Here is a 22,882-nt window from a genome sequence, read left to right as displayed (position 1 = left end):
ATGTAACAAACATAAATTGGAGTAATTAGTTCAAGAAGACGGTGGGTGTATGAAATGAAAGTATTCTCAAAATGTAATGCATTTAGCAGGGAGCTAAAATTAAGAAATGAAAGAAATGCATTTAGTGTAGTGTGATTTATATTAAGAGGAGTTTAATTGTAAGTGATTGCGATTCATGGTGATCTGAATTCTTATCAACCCCCCTGATTGTTTTTCTTACAGCTCAGAAGTTTGTTCCAGAGGACCTACGGTGAGGTCGTGACGCTGTGCTCACCAGCAGAAGAGGACAGGAAGAGCTTCTTCTCCGACTTGCTGCTGGTCCAAGCGGCCAGAGCTCCGCCTCGCCTCAGGACGACAGGTACTGAGTGCCGTTCGCTGAGACATGCAGGACGAGACAGTTATGACTCATCTCTGCTGTCAGTCCTAGAGGGCAGTGTTTGTCTGCAAATGCTTCTTTCCTTCCCAGCTCTGGTCTCAATCTCTCCCACAAGTCTTTCAGTATTTGAAATATCCTCCTGTATGTGTATTTAACTCACATCTGCACTCTGCAGCTACATGTTTTACCTGTTCAGAATCTGTTTAATATCTCTTTAGAGGTTGATAATCAAAGTGTGGAGCCAGTATTTATTCTGGACATCTCCAACCCTCATGCATATCAAAATCAGCAACCCCCACCCATCCCTCCAAGTACCCCCTGCCTGTGGTCCCCTCGCCCCACGATCAGGTTCAATATAAGACAACTGTCCGCCCGGGCTTTCAAATGGAAATTGTGCCCAGCGTTCAGCTGCAGTTTGCTCATTGATGCCAGGCAGGGGTCCCCCGCTTTACTCGCCCGGTGCTCTTCGGGGGTTCCTGCCTGGATAAGGCAGCGTTGTGGCTTCCAGCTGAGAGGCCGGCGGGAAAGCGGGGAGAGGAATCGCTACGAGGGGGCCGGCTGTTATTAGCCATAATTAGAATCAGGGCTTTGGATTGCTGCTACTGAGTGAAGCGGCCCGAGGTTGCCGTGGAGAGCTTCCTAACGATGTCGGCAGATGCCTTGGGCGAGGACTGGCGCCTTGGGAGAGGAGGAGAGGATGTGTGCTTCCCTTTCTTCATCACTCTGTCATAGTCCAGAGGCTTTTCCTTAGTGGATATCAAAACCTGTGTTCAGGAAAGAGCTGCAAGAATCTTAAAAGGTTTTTTTTCTTTTCTTCTAACCGGGGGTAAGTATTTTTTTGGTCCGTGTCTGCGATGATGGAAAAAAAGGATCCGGGTGGAGATTGGTGGGTTGGACTGTGGTTGTCCACTTCCAACCGATGTGCTAGCTGTGTGCCTATATTTTGTATCTGCATAGATGGAAGTAGGGCTTTTGCCTGTAGGTGTGAGGCCTTTGTGTTTAGTTGCTGTGGAGCAAACGCACAAACATCCTTTATTTTGTCTCTGGATCGCTCCTGGTGTTACATTTGTAGGTCTACAGATGGAAGCTGTATGAAAATGCATTCTAATTCGTTAGCGAACTTTTCTGTTTGTGCTTCCCTCTCGACAGGGAGGTGTGAAGAGGTGCTGCCGGTGGCAGAGGCTCCGGGCCCCAGAGTCCTGTCAACAGAGGAGCAGCGCCGCTTGGCCGAGCAGGAGGAGAACACACTACGGGAGCTCCGGCTCTTTCTCAGGGACGTGACCAAGCGCCTGGCCACCGACAAACGCTTCAACATCTTCAGCAAGCCGGTTGACATCGATGAGGTAAAGAGGACCGAACCCCTGGTATCTCACTCACGGTTTTTGACAAATCCGGTTTTTAATCCCGTGTTAAAACGGACTTTGCGTGTCAGGTGTCGGACTACCTGGAGGTTATTCTGCAGCCGATGGACCTGTCCACTGCCATGACCAAGATTGACACCCACCAGTACCTGAGAGTGAAGGACTTCCTGAGGGACATCGACCTCATCTGCAGCAACGCTTTAGAATACAATCCTGACAAGGATCCTGGAGGTGAGGAGTAATACTACGTATACATGTAGGGTACTGAACATAAATGCTATGCACATGCAATTCAGTGGCGGGCCGTGCATTTTATACCCGGGCCTTCTGTGCTGTCCTACTACGCTTGAGCCATCTCCTAATAATCTCATTATGACGCGCAAGCTACGGTTATTTGTTTCTAGGGGTGTAACATCACGTATTTGTATTAAACCGTTCAAACAATACGTTTGAATAATACTAGTGCATTTGGAAAATGCAGAAGCTTAAATTGTGGGACATGTAATGTTTTCGGTGGACTGCGCTCTGTGACCTCTGAACCCGGAACAATAGCAGGCTGCATCCTGCGGGTCTGGAAGGAGAACCTGCATTCTTTCTGGTGCCCATCGAGGGGGGCGGCGACTCCTCCGGTTGCAAAAAGAAGTCCGATTGAATAGAAGTCAATGAGAAAAATGACTCCACCCTCTTGTGTCACTTCTGGTTGCAAAAAACAAGGTGGCGACGGCCAATAGGCCGAACTAGAGGCTTCAAAACAGGTCTTCTTGTATACAGTCTGTGTTTGCATCTGAGCCCAATGTGACCTGGCATATCCACTGTGTCATGTTGTCTTGAGGGATGATACTCAAATTACTTCACAAAACACATAAGTAAGTTCACTCAAATGTCGAGGAATTCCTTTAATCCTAAACTCAATCTTAAGATTGTCCCTGAAACTGACAACGGATATCTAAACAACCTCTCACACTATCACACTTCTATATCCCAAAAGAAGTTCTTTAGTTTTCTAATACATCAACATTGGACTATCCATATAAGTCTGACCGTGTGTCTCGGTAGTTACTGTTGTGTTCCATTAGGCTGAGGAAAAAGTAATTCGATTTAACACTTAATGACTTATGAAAAGGGCTTCCAGGCCTCAAGATGGGTTTCTTCAACTTGGAAATTCAAATGAAATAAAGTGCATACCGCCCCCCCCCCCTGAAAATACGTTCCGACCGTGTAATTCCTGCTCCGTAGCTGAGAGGCTGCATATGCATGAACATTTAATTGTCTCTTGTCTTGCAGTTTGAACCGATTTTTACATCATCCTCCTCCCCGTCTCAGCACCTTTTCCAAAGCCAAATCCGGGCTCCATAATGAGTGCTGGAAAACACACAACGCAAACAAAGAGGCCCGTTATTTGCGGTAGCTTACAAAATAAATTGGATTTATATGTATTGTTTAAATTGGCTACTTGCCTGCACGACAGGGAAAAGCCCATATGAAGAGGGATGCATGTTTGTGAATGTATATTAAAAAAAAACATGGAAAATGAGCTTGTTGCACGGAAGAGAAACAGTTTATTTCTACCTGAATCTAATCCTCAACAGCAGTACCATGATGATAATTGAAAGCTGCATACAGAAGACCTGCTTCGGACCTTTCAGTCGATATGACCATTTAAATTCTCGCCCTGTGTGTTTACCTGCTTTTGTTCCCGCATAAAGATGTAGCTGCCTGACACCGATGGGAAGCAATTATCTTCCAGCCCAAATTAATAAATCATATCTCTGCCTTTGCAGGCAGAGGGCCCGGGTCATTTGTTGGAATGCTGGGTCTACAAATGAAACACTAAAGAGAAAAAATGCAATTAGGCAGGTTAATAAAGAAGAGCAAGAAAGCCTCTCACCCTGCGCTTTGCTTGGGAAATATGGCCTTGCACAATTACGCTGCCGGGGAAATTCTACACCAGCTCGGAAAAAAAAAAGTGCAGAGGAAAAAAAACCTCATTATTTCTCAGTGCTCCGTCTCTCCTTGTCCTTCGCGCTATCTTCATCGCAACTGTCCTCCAATCATGTCGGCTTCCCCGTCTTTTTACCCCCTCACCTCGCTAAATAATAACGTGGGTTACGTTTGTAAAAAAGGCTGATATCTCCTGTGCTCCACAATGCGACTCAGTTTCACAAATGCGTCTTTATTGCTTGAGGGGAAACGGCGATAACAACCCTGTGACTATGACGGGTAAGCAACAGCGTTGTATGTCAGAACGTTCTTGCGTGTTCTAGATAGGGGAGGTTATTCAGGGCCAATAAGGGTTCTGATGAGCTCTCGGCTTCCCACCTGGCCTTTTGACACCCCTTCCACTGACGGGCATTTCCCCCCCCCCCCCCACACTTATAATGCACTCGCATGCGCACACACACATACACACTCAGACATACTCTGTCAGTAGAAAAGCACACCCACAAATTGCCTCCATCGCAATTAGGCAGCCGCCCTCCAATTAGACAAAGGAAGATGGCAGCTTGTGACCCCTCTGCCACTCTCTGGCTGAACTGTTCTCCCTCTGCCTGCCGTAATGAGAGGCTGTCTGTTTACTGTGCCTCTGCTTTTAGTCCGCCACTTCAGCTCCGGCTCTATGTTCCCTCCATGGATGCAGGAGCCGGTTTAAAAAAAAGAAGAAAAAAGGAGGATTTAATGATGCTGTGCTACATCTAAGAGACAGAAAAGTTGTGAAGGTGTAAGGAGTGTGCATGTGAGAGTGAATAAAACCCCCCCCCCCCCACCAAAACACAGCATTTCAGCGTGTTTGTGTGAATGCACCCTCCTCTGTCTGGAATGGGTGAAGTGGTGATCAAGGACCTCGTGCATTACTTGAGTTATGCCTGTTAACGCTTCTCACCAAAGCTAGCGCTATCCTTTTATTCAACCTGTGAGAAAATGCTACAATCCCTGTTCTCACACATACAGTGGAATGGGTATCGACTCCTTGTCTTACATATTCATACATGATGAGGGGGGGGGGGGAGAGCATGCAACATCAAACTGAAAATTAAATGGAGGAAGGAAAAGAGAAACCAATATCTAAAAGAGAAAAATTGTTAGAATACCATGGCAAATATACAGGTTTGATACAAAGGACATGTCCCTTGTGTATATACATGTCAAGCACTTGACACTAATGTTGTGTTTCACTCTCTCCTCCTTTCTCAGACAAGGTGATCAGGCACCGAGCATGCAGTTTAAAGGACACCGCTCACGCTATATTCGCTGCCGAGCTGGACCCCGAGTTCGACCGCATGTGTGAAGAGATCAAGGAGGCGCGCAGGAAGAGGGGTGAGGAAACCTGTCATTAAATAACACACACACTCGCTGTTTGTACCTGAAAGTCCTGTCTGTGCACAGTTGTGCAGGTAAACACCATTATCTCTCTGTAAACATGGAAAGATGTGCAGGCCCAAACATATCCTTGTTTATGCCCGTGGTCTGGGTGAATACATAACGGTCGGTTCACTGTCTAAATTAAAGCGCGACATACATTAAATTATAATTTCTTTAAATATTTCATCTACAAAACTGTGAGCGGACAGAAGTCGTATCTAAGATGATCTTTTTTTCATTCTTTGGCATGTGACCATGGTATAAGCGTGATAATGCTCTTCCAGGTGTCCATTACCAGGAGTTGATGGACCACTTGGAGGCCGTGGCAGACGGTTTGCCTCCTTGCTTAGATACTCCTTACATCACAAGATCATAACTCATAACTCCAGTTACTTGATAAATACCCATTGTTCTGTCTGCATTGCCCACTTTATGTAGGTGGTTGTTTTCAGTACGTTAATAGTAGAGCAGACTCATTTAGCACACGAATAACACTGAAGTGAAACGCATCATTTGTTTATCTAAATAAATAAAGATTTTGGAAGAATACCGAGTCACTTGAATAATGAGCCGGCCCGTGTTGGCGGTGTAGTCCCCGGCCTGTTCTGTCACCGTCCTCTCTTTTTTTTTTGATAGATTATTTCAGAGAGTAGAAACCTGCTTTTTTTTGGGGGGAGAAACAAAGATTCTGTAGGCTTGCCCAGTGGTACTTGACGGGAGGAGTCTGTTTTTTAGTGTAGGAGTATGTGGCGCGGAGAGGAGCGATGCCCGAGGCTCCAGCGTTCCAGACAGTACCTTCTGTGCTCGCTGTCTGCTGGCTCCCTGCATCTGTACGCTCACCAAACAGCCCCGAGCGCTGCCCGGTGGAGTTAGGGGTAACTCTAAATTAGGTTTATGCACATAAAAACACACACACGCGGTGTAGTTAAATGATACACTTGAGCTTTTAAGTATTGACTTTTATGTGCGTTGACAAATATTAAGCATATATGCTTTATATTTGCACATATTCCTGTTGCTGTACTTGCCCACATGGGGATAGACTAACATAGAGTACATTGGAGAAATGATATACGCTCACAGTATATGTTCAATACCGAGCCAAGACTACAGAATCAGGAATAAATACAACCACTATATATATATATATATATATATATATATATATATATATATATATATATATATATATATATATTTTATTGATTGGCCATGAAAACATGTCTCTCTCTCACATGTTTATTTCATCCCCCCCATGTATTGTAATCCATGCAACCCCAGAGCTAATTATGTTTGCAGCATATTCAACACAATGTAATATATTCTGAGGATGGGGACCTAATCTTATAGAATACCTAATTAGAAATTAAAGCTGTGTCAAATATTCCATAGGTTTTATGTCAAAAATAATCAGCCAGATGTTATATATATATATATATATATATATATATATATAGCGTTACAGTCTATCCATTTCAGCAATATAATCTTTCTTTCACATAAAGGATACATGCAAGTGTTTTTGAATGTACACTAATATATAAGCTGTTCAATGTTAACAAATAGACAGTATGTCTGCCATGTTTTTCCAATATTCATCTATATATTACAAGACCAAAAACAGTAAAACTCCCAGCCCCAGATTCACACACAGCTCAGGTTTATTGTGATCCATTTTAAACTGGGGCGTGATCTGCAGACGGAGTAGGAGTAGTTTATTCTTTACCCATTTAAAGAGACGAGACTCTGTCGCACATTATTGCCATTTTTTAATTCAGTTCTGTCGTTATTTGTTTTCGGGTTACATTCTTTGACATTTTTAAAGTGTGTTAAGGGAACTGCACAAGAAGACGTGTTTTATCTGTCACCACATAGTCTAAAGCATTGTGTGCAGCCCGACCCTCTGAGGGATTATTGACTTCTGATTTAAAGCTCAGAGGCCCGGTTCCTCCATGTCCAACCGGAAGCTTATCAAAGAGGAAGCAATCTTTAGACGTCACCGTGTTGCTTTTCATTTCCTCTTTTAGCAACTAAAAGCACAGGATGCTGAATAAATACTGCAGGAGCAGAAGGCCTGCGATAGGGCTGCACCGATGTGACCTTTTCAGTCCCGATGCTAGCAGCGATACTTGGGCCGACACCGAGTACCGATCCCACACCAGTGTTGAAGTGATAAGCTGTGTGCCTCACACAGAGACTGGGATCATTCTTTTAGGTGTAAGGCAACACGAGGCTTGATTTAAACATTGCTGTCCTAACTTTGTGAAACAAAATGTACCAAATAAAATGTTTATTATGAGAATAATAAATCGTACGCCAGCAATTTGGTACAAATCTTCAAAATTAGCCTGAGAGGAGGAATACAGCAACACAACATTTCATCTTCTAGTCAATGCCCTGCTATAAAGCTATCAATTAGCCCAGCCACTGTGTGCTTTCCATTGGCAGCAGTGTATCTTGGGGGATTGTCTCCCCCGTGACGAGATGAAAGGAGCCGTGATTTTTGGCCAACAACTTAAATACCGCTGCATGTCAAGAGTTGAAATGTCTCAATTTCAGGGGCTTGCGTGTGTCTTCACTGCTTTTCATTCCCGACATCTCGCTGTTGCAAAAGGATATCGTTCATAGTTTCTGTGGTAATATTCGCTCTGATTGACTCGTGGTTAGTGCTCGTCTTTTTCTGGTGTTTGTACACACATCCACGTACACACAAGCACTCTAACTTGCCAGCAGTACGTTTCTGAAGTGTTTTTTTTTTCCTTTTACACACACACACACACAATTGCACATGCACACGCAAAGAGTGTTGTCTGTTGACGGTAACCGATCCTCTGTGGGCACCGCAGACCTCCAGACGCCGGCTCAGCTGACGGAGATGACGGGCTCCGAGGCAACCGGGAGGCACCACGCCGCAGGAGAGGAGCCGGCCAAGAGCAGCACTCAGGGCGAGGCCGCCGACAAACAGTGCACCACGAGTGAGTATCCGCACCTGAGCCACACCTGCATGGCTACACAACTGGAACAGGGCGATGAAGTGTGATGCATACACACACACACACCTTATACCTTTCTTTTTGACTCACACACACAAACGTGTGGCTGTCGGTTACTCGCCTAGTTTCTGTCTTTGATGCAGCAGCAAGCAGCTGTGTTGTATTACAACCGTATACCAGATGTATGTGGCGCCTCACACCTGCCTGCACACACACACACACACACGCACACACACACAGACACACGCACAGGCATAGGCATATATTTCTCGGCATTGGAGAAGCATCACAGCGAGTAGCCTCATTAGCGAGGCTGCTCTCTGCTAACCACTCAGAACATGACCACGCCACAGAGCAATTACATGCCCACCTGTGGTAAACGGCAGGTGCCTAAGGGGCGAAGGGAGGGCCAGGTATGGGCAGGGGGGCAGACTAATGAGGCTGTTACCTGAACAAATCGGAGATAAGCATGTAATCTGAAGAACAGCTTCCACTTGGCCAGAATAACGGGAATGATATGGGCTAGAAGAGGCGTACACAAACGAGACGTTCAAGAGTGTGGAGGTAGGATCGTGACATATGCATATAGCCAACATAAGATCCACCAAACTTTTCTTTTTTGTCTGCAAACTTTGTCTGTCTGTGTAGTACAAGTGTCTGACACAAGGTGGTGCTTGTCCCTCACGAGAGCGTCCCCCCACTGGAACCCCTGCTGTGTGGGTAAACCATTCATTCTCCCAGGGAGACGTCCCCTCATGAGCGATAAGAGCCTCTGTTGGCCACCATTAATACTGTAAGACTCCCGAAAAAGTTGAAGTATTGAGATCACTGCAGTTTATCTTGCTCTGCTAAGCCAGGGGGAAAAAAAAAACCTGTTACAGTATATAGTAGGGAGGTAATATGAAATGAATTGTTTAATTTTCCTTCCATCAATAATTCAGTGCAGGTTAAAACTAATGGAGCCTTGATGGAAGACTCTAACATTGGACTTGAGCCAGTAGCTTTTTTTTGGTCAATACATATTATACACACTTCAGTCTTCTCCAGTGCAAGACGTAAGTACACAGTCAATACCTGCAGCCTGAACTCCCGTAGAGCTCAACAAAAACGTACAATTTACGAACACAAGATGGTCCGTGTTATTTTATCATTATTACATGGTGCACATGGGCTACCGCTAACATGTATTTACTGTACTGATTGCTTTATTGCACATTAAACCAATGTAATGTCACTAATCACTTTCATTCACATATCCGTAACGATGTGAAACGCATAAAGGCAAAGCAGAAGAAGAGCACATGCTAATGTTAGTCAGCTAATTGATATTTGTGTCATCCAGAGCGACCTATCTTCTTCTTCTTTAAGGGTGACAGTTCATGCTACTGTTAGCTGTATTTTTTTTTATCTACAAAGCCAAATGTCACAGATGCGGACCACCAATTTGGAAGCTCTGGGGAGAGTCGTTATCAGCCTCCACCAGAGGCTTAATTAATTAGGCTAACTGGCTGAGGTGATTAATTTGTGACATCGGCAGCCAGTTCTCACCTGGAGCACCTCAGCGAGGCAGCTATTAGGCTAATTGATCACAGAGTCAGTTATGTCTGGAGATTGTGACACACAGCGTCACAATAATAGCGCCGTGCCTCTGCAGGGAGAGAGATGCTGGGAAACAGAAACTGTGACTGGATATTACACCCCGCTGCAGCCGGGGTCATTTCGGGGTGGTGGGCTTTCCCTTCCTCCTCAGCGGAGGGTCGGGGACACGTGAAGGTGGAAGTTATCCTAGATCGTTACCTGCAAGGGGGGGAAGCCTCTCCGGAGCTGTTGCGGTATCTGCTGTTCTTAAGGGCTTTTATCTGGGCCAGCTCTCCCTCTCTCCCTCCGTTTGCCTAGAGCTGAGAATTGCCTGTGACATCCAGATTATATGGAGTGGTGGCAGGGTTGAGATGCCCTATTCTGAACCGTGGCGGAAGTTATGCGAAAAAGCCTTCTCCAAAGGATATTTCTGAATCAGGTGTTAAAAGCAGTGGCCGTGGCTAAGCCCGGTTGTTGAGTTTTAGATAGCGGGGGGGGGGGGGGTCAGGGTCAGTCAGGGGTGGGAAGCTGGGGAAGCATCTCCGCTGTTAATGCACAAGAAAACAGCACGAAGGATATGGTTTCCATTAGCCTGCGTGGACCACGCTGTCATGGTTTCTCTGCTCGTCCTTTTCTCACAGCCCGTCTCTCTACCCGTCACCCCCCCCCCCTCCCATCACGCCCTCCCTGGGGAAGCAGGAAACCCAAAGCCCATTAGGTGGGCCACAACCCCGGGTTCATTCATAGTGCACCGCCACACAGATCTGGTTCATATGGAGTGCCTTCCTTTCATTCATTATTAAGACCCCAGTGTTTTTTTCATTCAATCATGGGGCTGTTCTTCGCAAGCTATATCCGCCATTTGTTTTTCTGTGACAGTCGGAAGTGTGTCCTTATTCAACTGATGCACCGTTTGTGGAAGAAACAGAAACGATGCCGAGGCTGCACTCCGCGTCGCTCGATAGCATGCCCAAAGGCAACAGCTACCGGGCCGTGTTCATGTGGATGGACCCCTGCTGTGTGTTGCTACTCCCCCTGCCTTGCATCTTACATCGCAGTAAACCGAGACGGCTCCTCTCCCCAGCGCCGACGTCAATCCATCACAAGCCCTTGATGGGATATTTAAAGTCATAAGAACCACTCCCGCTTCCTTTTACCGCAGGTTGAAGTAGTTACTGCTTTAAAAGGATGGCCTGGATTCTTGCCCAGGACAAAAGGGACAAACTGACGCAGCCTGTGACGGGCCGTGATGGTCACAGCGCACGAGGAGATAGATTAATATGAGGGCACCTTTTCTGGAAACACAAAGCGCTGTTGAAGAGGATTCAATTAATTTGATTTTCTCATCTGTCTGCCTCTTGTGTTTACAAGGACATTGGACCGACCGCACTCGCTGAAGGGAGAAGTTTAACCTTGAAGCAAATGTGTTTTGCATGCAGGCTGATGTAAACACTATTCCCAAGTATCTGCAGTCGCCACAAGCAAGTCGGTGCACTTTGCTTTCTCATTATTCTAAGGCTCTACTCTACGAGTCGCTTGTACGTCACTGTACAAGCTACTCTGTCAACCCAAGTCATCAGCAAAATCCCCCCATTAAGATTTTTCCACTTATAAAAACTATGTCTTTGCGCAGATATATTCCTATATAAGTATTTGTTCCATTCTTATTTTATTATCTTATATCAGTCATCATCTACGGCTCATTTCAGTGAATAATGCCCGTCTGGTACAGACTACAGGTGATGCAATAATTCTTCAGCTTCCTGCGGGATACACACTAAACCATGATGGCGGTCAACGGCAGAAAACAAAGTGTCCGTGGCGGGTGTTACGAGTAGTTATTAGAACTGGACACTGATTCTCTCCAAGCGACCTCTCGGCTACCAGAAGAAAACAAATCTTGAATTGCACACTCTCGACGCCCAGTGGTGCTCGCAAAGCATGCAAAAGCCCTGAGCGAATGAGCGCCGAGCTTAAGCTGCCATTTTGTGGGCACAGATGCCTCCTGGATCATTGTGGCACCAAGCGTGAAATGAATGTAACATCATCCACGATGCTTCTTTGCTGCCATTTATTGTTTTTCGGGGTGCAGATGAGCTGAGTTAGTGTCTCTGAAGATTCATTTTGTGTCTGCGGGTCTTCTCCCTCCCAGCGCATCGCTCCGTGTAGTTGCTGCTGCGTGATAAGTGTGCACAATTGACAAAAGTTGGGCGGCGATTTTAACGCCGGCCGTCTTATTACTATGCAACGCAGATGACCATATATATATATATATATATATATATATATATATATATATATATATATATATATTATGGTAAACAGCTTACACTTGTGCCTGAAACCAATGAGCCCGGAGAGTTGCACTGCAATGATTGATTGATTGCCTCCGTGCAGGCCCGATTCACTGCAAGCTGTGCTAATGAGTGAGGAGCGCTTCGGAAGCATTCCTGCCGTGTCTACACGCCGACACGTCTGTTGATTGTCTGATAAATCGGATGGCTGGACCTCAAATGACACATTCATTGTTTTGAGATGGTCTTTTTCTTTTGCAGGAATTTCTGTCCTGTCAATATCTGCCGGTAGACGGCTTTACATTTGCACAAAGGGATCGGCTGTCCTGCCTTTCCAATTAAAGCGGACCCGAGGCCGTGCTTTCTATGATAAGTGGGCCGTCTCCCATTTCTTTCTCACTTTCTCTACAACATTAAAAACCAGAGCAACGTCTCAGCATTACGGTTGTGCTACAGTCAGAACATTCTCCGAGGTCTCCTGGGCATTTACTCCCATTGTTTTTACCATAGTGCAGTCGATTAGTCAATTTCGGTAAACATCAGAAGCTAGTGACGCCGAGCAGCTTAATGGGGTTTGTTCCCTCACTCTGCTTGGTTCTGATAACTTGTAATTGACTGGAACAATTGCACAAACATGATGCATTAGCGCCTGATTCGTTGGAGCCACTTATGGATTTGTGTGTTTAGATTCAAATGATCTTTTGGACTTTATGCACTTCTCAAACCCAGCTTGATGGAAAGTGAACCGGTATCTGTTTCTCATTAGGATGCACCTTTTTATAACGGTTTGCATTTATACGCCGTGATGTTTTGAAGACTCAGTAACTGGTTGTCTGATTTACCATATATTACCCTGTCACAGGGGACATCACGGTAACCACTATTCTCATTTTTAGTGTCGTTTTTTTGTGTATTTTGTGGACTTAACTTTCAAAAATCCACCGTTGAGTAGTTTTGGTTTTTGGTGATTATTGGCTGTGACGTATTGTCATCCCCAGAATAAGATCAGCTCACGTCTACACGTCGTGCTGTGGAGATTAACATTCCCAAACACAAACCCAGCCATCCGTGCTCACATCTCTGGGAAATGGATGGCCACATTAAGCGTCATGAGTCACATTAGACCACCACAAGAATAGAAATGTGCGCCGACTGGGTTTTTAATTACATCAAATTACTCTTTAAGAATCGCACTCATCCAGTCTAATCAGCACATCTCCATTAAACCCAATAATGAGATGCATCAATCGCTCTCAACAAAAACCCGGCTAACCAGTCATTCTGACGAGTCCCGACGGGTCGAGGGAGGTTCTGCAACGCGTCGGCTCTCGGGTCAGACCCGTGAACTGTTGTTTATTATCGTCTATCATACTGTCTCATCTGAAGCATGTCTCTGGGTAATGATGGTGTGTTCATGCAGAATTAACGTGACACATTTCAGGGAGAGCTTTTAATGCTTTTGGGATGTTTGTTGTTGTGGCACCGTCACGCCATTTTAGGGTCTGGGGTCACGGACAAGTGGCTGTGAATGTCTCTCTCTCTCTCTCTCTCTCCGTCTCTCACTTTTTCAATGACTTTCCGTAAAGTTTTACTCTCAGATCAATCAAACGTTGTCATCCCACCGTTTAGGGAGTTGACGTCATTATATTTGTTTATGCAGTCGTACATCGGCACCTTACGGAATCCAGTTAAATCCATAGCCGCAAACTGTGTCGTCTAAAATTAACATACGGTTGAATTGCCGTCACTCTAGTGGTCTTCAAAATGAATTATCACCAAAACCAAGATTGATTACCGAGCTTTCGTATTCGATTGTCTCACATTGAAAGCTTTCCGGGCAGTTAACGTCCAACTCTATTCCTCAGTAAATGCAGGATATTGTGGTACAAACTTTTGCTTTCATTCAACTGCACTTTTGAATTCTTAATTCAATTTAAGGGTTTGCGTATTGGGAACGATTGTAATTTGCAAATCTCAGATCTTTATTACACTATTACAGTCATGGAAAATTGGTTTGAAGTTATGAAAAAGTTTTGAAATGTAATTGTGAGATATGTGTGGGAAGATATGTGAACTTCCCTCGCCTCAGAAAATCTCCCCAAAGTACAACCCCGACTTCAGATTCATACATAGGGAGGTTATTATAGATAAGCACTTATCTATTCATGTTGTTAATCAGAATCACCTCTGTACATCGCCATCTCCTTTGTTTCAGTAACATTGTGAACAGCTGTTGAATAACGTAATACAAATGGTTTTAGTGAACGAGAAATCTTGAGTCGTATGAATCAAAACATGTAATTTAGCCAAATCTTATCAGCTGCACCAGGTCCCGAGAAAGAAACGGTATTTAATCTTCTGTGGTTTAGGAACATAATGGAAGCACCGGCAGCCCAAATGGCGGTTAAGAACCAGCATCTCAGTCTCTTTAAGACTGTTCACAATGACGATGCAAGAACGCTGACGAACTAGCACAGTACCGCTCGAATACACTTCATTCTCCATAATAAGAGCATTTTTATTGAGAATAAATACTATGCAGGGTTTTTATTTTTGGTGTCTGTTTTGATCGCTGCCTGAAGGCAAAGTTGTTGACTCAGCCAAAGCAAACGCTGGGAGCAATCAATAGTCAACCCCCCACCCCCCCCCCCCAACATCTCAGCTCCACCATGGGGCAGTTTGAGCTCGGATTAGTCTGAGTCTAGACGCTGTCTGGACTTTCATACGATCAAACCTATATCCAGTTTCACTCCCCAGGAGAGCAAGACAATAACTGCTGTTGCATTTATGGATTAGATTTTTCGTTTTTATCAGATGAGAGATATATTATCTATTGAAGAACACTTCAGAAGAGCACAACTTTACTTCTGTGCAGAAACTCTTTATAAACTCTTATTGTGGGTGCAGCAGTGATCTGTAATCGCGGCGTTATTCCTTAATGCCGTCTGACAGCAGAAGCCCTCCGTCTCAACAGTTGAATATGACTTCTAACATGTGGTGGAAGCAAAGGTCTGTTAGTTGTGTATGTTAGGAATAAAAGAGCATTACTCCTGAAGAGCAGATGATCACCGGGCACCGACTTTTCAATCGTAGGGCATTGAAAAGCGTTTTGTTTGAGCAAATAATCTCTCACTGTCCTTCCTAATAACTTGTTTAAGACATCATGACCTCATGCATGTAGCTGAAAGAGACCTCATTTTGACTTCATTTGCCACCATATGAAAAGTCAATGAATTATACAACTCCTCCAGTAAGGTGTCTATGTAGAGCGAAGGCTCCCCGTGTAAAAAAGTGTTTAATTTAATGTTCCTTTCTGCCGAGTCCTATTATTATACAGCTGTGACGAGCCGAGTCCCTCCGCAGACTCACAGGGTATCTAATCTAATCAAGTGTTCCGACAAAGTACAGCGGCTATCCTTCACAGATCAGGGCTTCTGTCAGACTCTCAGCCGAGTGAAAGCAAACGTAGCAGGAGCATTTTTATCCAGGAATAATCTGACTCTGATGATTCCATTAAGGACCTCCAGATGTTCTATGATAAGGTGTTTTTAATTGGTAGAAGGATAAAGGGTGCGGTATGGTAGTGTGCCGTATTTTACTTCAGTCGCTACATTACGTTTATTTAAACGTCTTTGCTCCAAAGCGACTTACTTTAAGGACATTCAACCCCAACATTTGCAAGAATCTAGACGTCAACAGATAGTAGCCAATATAGGCCGATATAATAACGATCATTCTGATCAGGAAAAAGGCAAATAGCCGATTAGTTCGCCGATGGCTATCAAGAGCCAATAGTGTTGTTATATTCGAGAGAGAACGTTTGTGTGGCCGAATACACTGACAATGGGTCAGTAATGACTTGTGCTCACTGGGACTGCAAAGTTATACGATAGTTTGTAAGACGTCATGTCGTCGCCAATTAATTGATCGACCTTTTACAAGAATCGTCCAAGAAGATCAACCGCTTTAAAAATGCTGAACTGCTTCAAGTGCCACATTAAGAGATGATAGATTATGGGCCAAAGTGCAGTCTGAACTGATGAGTTTTTAGTCTCCAGATGTGTAGAGTTTCTTCCGTCCTGATGTTAATGCAGAGCTGGTTCCATCGCTGTCGTAGCAAGCTGATTGGCTGTAGCAGAGCGTAGTTTGACCATTTCCTGATTGTCAGATTCACACTATGGTAGGCGAGTACTAGCGGCCAGCTGTTCGACATTACTGTTCTCCTCGGAGAGCTCCCGGCAGGTGTGTGCTCTCCTCCACAAAGGGTGCGATAACTCGGACGTCAGTCAAATGAGCCAACCCGAGCAGATCTCTACCTCATCACTCCCGACGTACAGCTTGTCTGTATGCATGTTTCTGCTCTGGGCGACAGACCTTTCCCCCCAGAAGGCCTTGAGACCCTGCTTTGTATGTATGTGTGCATGTAGGCTGACATCCTCAACAGAACTTGGAGCTGCCGGTGCATTAGTGCGTATCCGTGTTCTGAGGAGAGGGCACCACAGGCACCGTCATTCCACCGGCCATTTACTGAGCAGCAGAGAGGAGAGGGACAAAGATGGATGCTCTGACTGGATTATGTCTTCCCTTCCTCCACCGTAACCACTGTATTTACTCTTTTTTTTAGTCATTTTTTTAGTCACCTTAGAGTAGTCTGACAACTTATAGAGATCTGTGAAATGCCTGTACTGAAAAATATTCCAAATTATTAGTTAAAAACTATATTAGTGAAGCTATTTGCATGCAGCAATTTATCTGCTTTTAAATAAACGTGTCCTTGGCACTTTGAAAAGCAGGGTGGCAGATTTGAAATGTGCAAATTGTTGGGTTCATCTGTCCATTAGCGTTAATGGCTTTCTGTTTAGGCTTTTAAAGGTGCGTGATACGAGATGGGGGCGCATTTCGATGGCCTCTCAACGGCTCTCAACACGCAGCTCGCAGCTAAAGGTGCAAACCGCAACAAACGCGCTGACACAGCAGATAGTTGTTTAGTACAATTATGGCTTAATAGAATCCGGTGCTGACAGGAGGGTTGTTGTTGCCGTTTCCTCCGTTTCTTTATGCTAAGCTAAGCTCTCCGTTTTCTTTGGCTTCATGTTTAGTTTACAGACTCGAGGGTCCTGTTGATCTTCTGATCTGATTTCTAGCAAGAAAGCAAATACGTTTTGTTTCCCCGAAATGTGGAACTATTCCTTGAAACGAGCAGGACGGTGTGGCTGTCTGGGCCTTTATGAGAGAGGGGGGAGGGGAGAGAGCGCTAAATAGCACTTGAGAGAAGTGAGTGATCTCTTTCATTTCAGGAAGCAAGGATGGCATCCTTTATTGATCTGGACGTTTCATTAAGTGTCAGCATGAAGTGTCACATTAGGTGACAAACAGCTGTCTTCCTTTCATGACCCCGGGGCCCCTTTTCTCCGTCTGCTACAGTGTTCCCCATGTTGTCTTCACTTTTGCTTCCTCACCCGTGCTTAAGCATATTTTCTTACTCCATATTTAAAAAACCTCTCAAAGCAAATATGGTTCAGGCTGCTTTTCAGTCGGGTGTTTTCAGTGTGTAGGGATGTTCACCTCCGCCAGGAGAGGAGAGGAGAGCCGTGTGACTGACAGCTCGCTGAGTTCTGTCTCTGTGCCGCTGCTTTCTGGGTTTGAATGTTTGACGAAGCTTCACAGTGTTTGTTGTATTCATTCCATCACGTGTTACAGCTGTGGTCGTTGCAGACACAGCTGGAGGAGAGCTGCACTCCACTGAGTCTGAATATATGTATGTGTATATATATATATATATATATATATATATATACATACTATTGCGGTTAAAGCTCAGTTGCTGTTTATTTACCATAAACTGACTGTTACCCTGAAGCTGAATAGAAGTCATTTGGAATCAGACTGATAAATGCTCTTCATTTTACCTCCACCTATGCTCAGTGTTTTATATGTACAATATCTATGATGCTCATTATTTATGCAACAAACGGTTTGAGGGGGACTTCTGTTGACCTGTAGTCTTAATCTACGGTAGTTATTGTGCTCTCATTTCTTTGTGTGCATATTTCTAAAGACACAATTTTAAATTATTCATTTAGTTTAAGTGATTAGGAACCATTCAATTGGAATTAGTTCGGCAGTCACGGGAGGGGATACGCAGCTTTTGTGCTGTGTTAATTACAGCTCAGTGGAATGATTCAGATAGAAGAGGGAAAAACAAATGGCTGAAATCCCCCTGAGAAGGGACAGAGTTGTAAAAATATAGTTTTCAAGAATAAGCTCTGATTGCTTCTGCTGAGAGCAGGAAACCAAAGCAGTGACTGAATTTACATTCTGTCACCGTCCGTATCTCTAAACATGCCAACTGAACGCAGTGTGTGGAGCAGATGCTTTCATTTAATGATTAATGGCACTTCTTGATGATGCTGATGAGCACAGGCAGACTCTTAGATAGTGACGTCATCCTCATAACCAAATAATGCACGTCACCTGCTTGTTACTCTGTTACTAGTCACCAGCATGTTCTCAGTGCTGCTAGTGGATATGAGACAGTACATTATTTAGTTAGTATATGAATCATATCATAAACACATGCAGTAGAAAATGTAATTATAACTTTATCTAATTGAGAGGTGGAGAAAGTTGTTTGTCATTGGACCAAAAAGGGAACAATAGTACTTTTGTCCTCCACACAAGTTTTACTTCCAACTATTTAATCTGATTCTGACTCGATACATGAAAAGAGTCCCAGCATCCCGGCCGGTCGGTCGGTCGGTCGTGTAAAAACTCATAAAAAGGCCGAGTGAGTTTGTTTGTTTTTAAGACGGCGACGACTCCTCACCCCAAAGCTCCTCCCCATCAGTCGCAGGTGATGAGAGCGCGGCGGATCGATACTTCATTAATGCTACAAGATTGAGGCCCCCCCCAACTCCAGTCGATTCCAATGACCCGGGATGGCAGGAAGAGTTGGAGTGCCCGGCCCAGGTAGTCCTGTGATACTGTATGTGTGCACAGAGGGCAACGCATCAGCAGTTCTTCAACTCTCTAAATTTAAATTGGTTTGAGATCAGCGTTTTGCATGCTGTACATCTCTGAGCTTGATAGGCTGGTAATTGCTCCTGTGTAGCGTGCAGTATACCTGCATGGAGGTTATGTTCCTCCAGTCACTTATTTTGTTTTTTAGCTTTTAAGTTGCAACCGCAATTATGCATTCATACTTTATGGATTCTTAATCATGTAATGATACACAGTGTGTCTTTAACAACACACCCTTTACATGATTGCAGGTCGTTTATTTAACTGCTGCACAGCTATGCTATCCGTGGCAATAACAGTTTTAATCCAACTTTACCCTCCAACCAACTTCAAACCTTAATCATATTGCATTTATATATTGCCAGACAAACTTTCTCATATCTCTCATACTGTCCCCCTGTTTTTTTTTTCTCACTTAAATTTGAAAGTGTAATATTTTTCAATTCTAACTCTTCTTGTAAGTCTTCCTTCACTTCACGTCTAAGCTGAGATCTATAGCCCCCATCCTGTGACTGATGTGAATCTCAAACACATTGAACTCTGCTTGCTACGAATACGCACACTAATCCCATATAGATATATTACACATGCGACCACACACAGAAGCCCTTTCGTATTATATTCTCCAGCACTCGTATTCATCTGGTCCCAGCCTGTTGTAATATATTTCCCAGCATGTGTTGACCCAGTGTCCTGAATGTGAATCCATAGAGGGGAGGTGGGAGAAAGCCCTTTTGTGGATGCAAAGTAGTTCATCATCATGGGAACACACACACACACGCACACGCACACGCACACGCGCACACACACGCACTCACACAGAGTAGGTGAGTCAACAACAGAGCGTCTGTCCAGGTTCGGGCTGACTCCAGACCAGTGCCACTGAAGAATGTTGATCCATCTCCATGAACTACTTGTTTTATTTGGAGCTCAGATACATTTTTTTGTGTGAAACTACTCATCTGGTTTAAAAGCAAAAAGCAGCAAGGTATAGTTTTTTTAACATTTGACTCAAACTATCTCACTTTTAATAACACCAGATCTACCCAAAAAGATATTGGAGTAGGAGCATAGAATGGTCGACGCCTAGGTTGTTATTTAGTGCAGCTCATTGACCAGTAAAGAGCCAAAATAAAAGTCGTTTTTTGTTGTATAAAGATACAACTGTGATTTGGATATAACGGATGTAACCGTTCGCCCACCAAGGCCCCCCCGTCGGTGGTCTGTTTAAATAATAACGAGCTCATAAGGTGGATTTTATGAGCTTGAATATCAGTGAGATCATTCAGTCAGATGGGTAGAGTTTGCTCACACACACACGCGTTGGCACCGGATTACTGCGTGCGTCATGATTTCAGCTCAGTTATTGTCGCACTTGCATTCCTCACATCATTGCGGGTGATAAACCATATCTGCAACGTTTGTTAGGATCATCATTTAGAAGCTCCAGCTGTGCACTAAAATGTTTAGGCTTTTTATTAATTATTTTTTTTTTACAATGTGTTTTATGTTTGGGTCCTAAAGTCCACAGTAACCAACTGCAGCGTTGCCGCCTCAGCCAAATGCTCATTTTGAAATGTGAGCCGCCACCGAGGAACTGGAGTCTGGCCTGAGATCAGATTCACGGACAGTGTGTTGGCAGTCGATATGGGAGCGGGTCTCAATGAGATGATTACATCTCAGTTAAGTGTACAGTGTTTGTGTGTGTGTGTGTGCTTTTAGTCTTTGTGCTAAGCTAACCAAACTACCTGCTAACTGTAGCTTCTTATTTACTGCATAAAACAGACTCTATTCTGAAAGGACGCGTGATGTCCGCTATAAATATCTCCACCGCCTCTTGAATCCTGCATGTTTTAGGCACTTTTAATTATTACAAAGTGCTCTGGTCCTCCCTCCCATCCTCCCTCCCTCTCTCCCCCGTCAGCACATCTCCCCTCTGTGGTTACTGTTCATACCGTTTCATGCATTATTGAAGAGCCGACCACGGCGAGTCGGCTTCACCTTTTCCTCCCGCAGGAGCACGCTTCATAGCTCCGATGGTGATGGCTGACCCCCGTCTAGACCTCCTTCACCGGCCTCTGGATTGTTTGTTTTGGTGCGCTTGTGCAGAGATGGACGAGTGCGTGTCCAGACAGAGTTCAAAGGGAAATGAGGAGTCAGCGGAAAATTAGCCACTATGCTTCATTATTGTTGTTTTCTTTTCTGAAATTTGCCTTTTCTTGGCTGTGTTTTTTCTAAAAGACATCTATGAAAACATAGAAAAGATTGCTTTTATGCTCCAAGTTTTGTATAAGTATGAAGATAATAAATAAGATAATTCATATTAGAAAAATGATCAAAACTGAGCTTTCTGACGAGATGAGAATAAGACATGTTCATACTCTCATATAAACATTATTTATGGGATGCTAGCGTTGAGAGATGTCCCAGAGGCCTGGCCGGTCGTCTTTGTTCCTGCTCTCGTTACAGCAGCGCGTAGGAGACCGGTGGTCCATGTCTTTCTTCTTCTTCGTGGGTATTGTCGTGTGCATGGAGAATGCTGGTAGCTCTGTTCCTCACAGCTTTCCACGGCGCCCATAGTGTGAGGATGTACGTAGCCGGAACACTTGAACACTGTGTAGTGGAAGATGAGCGCGCAGAGACATTCAGGAAATACTGTTTTTAAATGTTAATTAATCTAACGATTTGTTTTTTTATCCATCCATTAAATCAATTATTCTAAAGGCTATTTAGAAAATGGGCAATTAATATGATAATGACTTAACCCAAAACAAATAAGAAAACTTGTTTGATTAATATTTAAATAATTGATTCAATCTTATGCTAAAAACAAACCTAATGTAACAAGATGATGAAGCCTATTAGTCAGATAAATACCAGAGCACAAATTGAAAAGGATTGCTGAGACACACACACACACACACACACACACACACACACACACACACACACACACACACACACACACACACACACACACACACACACACACACACACACACACACACACACACACACACACACACACACACTACTTTAATATCACAGCAGCCGGAGAATCCGTACTTTCCCTGAAGTACTTGACCTGAAACTTAATATGGCTGTGACTTGAGATCGACGTCATGACGGGAGTAATATGCAGTGAAGATAATCAAATGTACTTTTGCATCAGTGTGGGTTAAAAGAAACAAAACGATTTACAGACTGTAACAACAGGTGGTAACGTTTGTTTAAAGCTGTTTTCTGTCTCATACGTGGCCGTAAACGGAACATATAAAGCGGCGGAATGACAACGTTATGTTAGCGTAACGGCGTCGGGGTTTACATTATTTTCAACATTTGGGGCTATGAAAAACATTTAGAAAATGAATTTAAATGACGACTTCTAACCAAAAGCTCGCTCCACACGTTGATGATCCTAATGTAGATCATGCATTAGTGGACAAAGCGTTCCGGGATGTTTTCACTCTCGCGCATAACCGTCGCGCTGCTGTGTTGAGTCATTTCCAATTTGCAGAATTTACAGAGCACCACATTGAAGTGTGGATCTGAAAAAGGAGACTCAACAGAGGATCACAGGCAAGCTTTTCTAGCTGCAGCTTGTTCTGTAGGGGAATGCATGCTTTTTGAAAGGGCGCAGACACTTTCACGTCGTTGCAAAAGTATTTTTTGTTACCGACGACATTGTTTCAGTCGAGGAATCGTCCCGGCCAATGGCGAGAAGACGCCCAAGCGTAGCCACTTCATAAACATGTAAATTGCCGTTTTTACAATAATTGTGTTCGTTGGCACCAAGTGTACTCCGTTCCCCTCTGGAGTGGTGACAGGAAATGTGTGTCTGGTCATTAAGATGGTCACTAGTAAGCACTTGCTGTCCCCTTTTCTTTTGTGAACAAATAC

The 22,882-nt window shown here is 44.2% G+C and overlaps 1 protein-coding gene across 1 annotated transcript in view; it reads left to right on the top strand.

Annotated features, from left to right (window-relative positions):
• atad2b (ATPase family AAA domain containing 2B) overlaps positions 1–22,882 on the top strand; it is a gene marked incomplete at its 5' end in the record, with an annotated part of 56,603 nt that overhangs the window by 14,377 nt on the left and 19,344 nt on the right. The window contains 5 exons of the mRNA XM_079180736.1: positions 223–358; positions 1,526–1,719; positions 1,809–1,968; positions 4,930–5,052; positions 7,944–8,072. Of these exons, the coding sequence (XP_079036862.1) occupies positions 223–358; positions 1,526–1,719; positions 1,809–1,968; positions 4,930–5,052; positions 7,944–8,072 (742 nt within the window). The remainder of the gene's footprint in view (positions 1–222; positions 359–1,525; positions 1,720–1,808; positions 1,969–4,929; positions 5,053–7,943; positions 8,073–22,882) is intronic.

This window comes from Pholis gunnellus (genome assembly GCF_910591455.1).
Source record: "Pholis gunnellus genome assembly, chromosome: 19".
Classification (NCBI taxonomy): domain Eukaryota; kingdom Metazoa; phylum Chordata; class Actinopteri; order Perciformes; family Pholidae; genus Pholis; species Pholis gunnellus.
The sequence above is the reverse complement of the archived record's forward strand: the minus strand, read 5'-3'. Positions and strand labels throughout refer to the sequence as shown.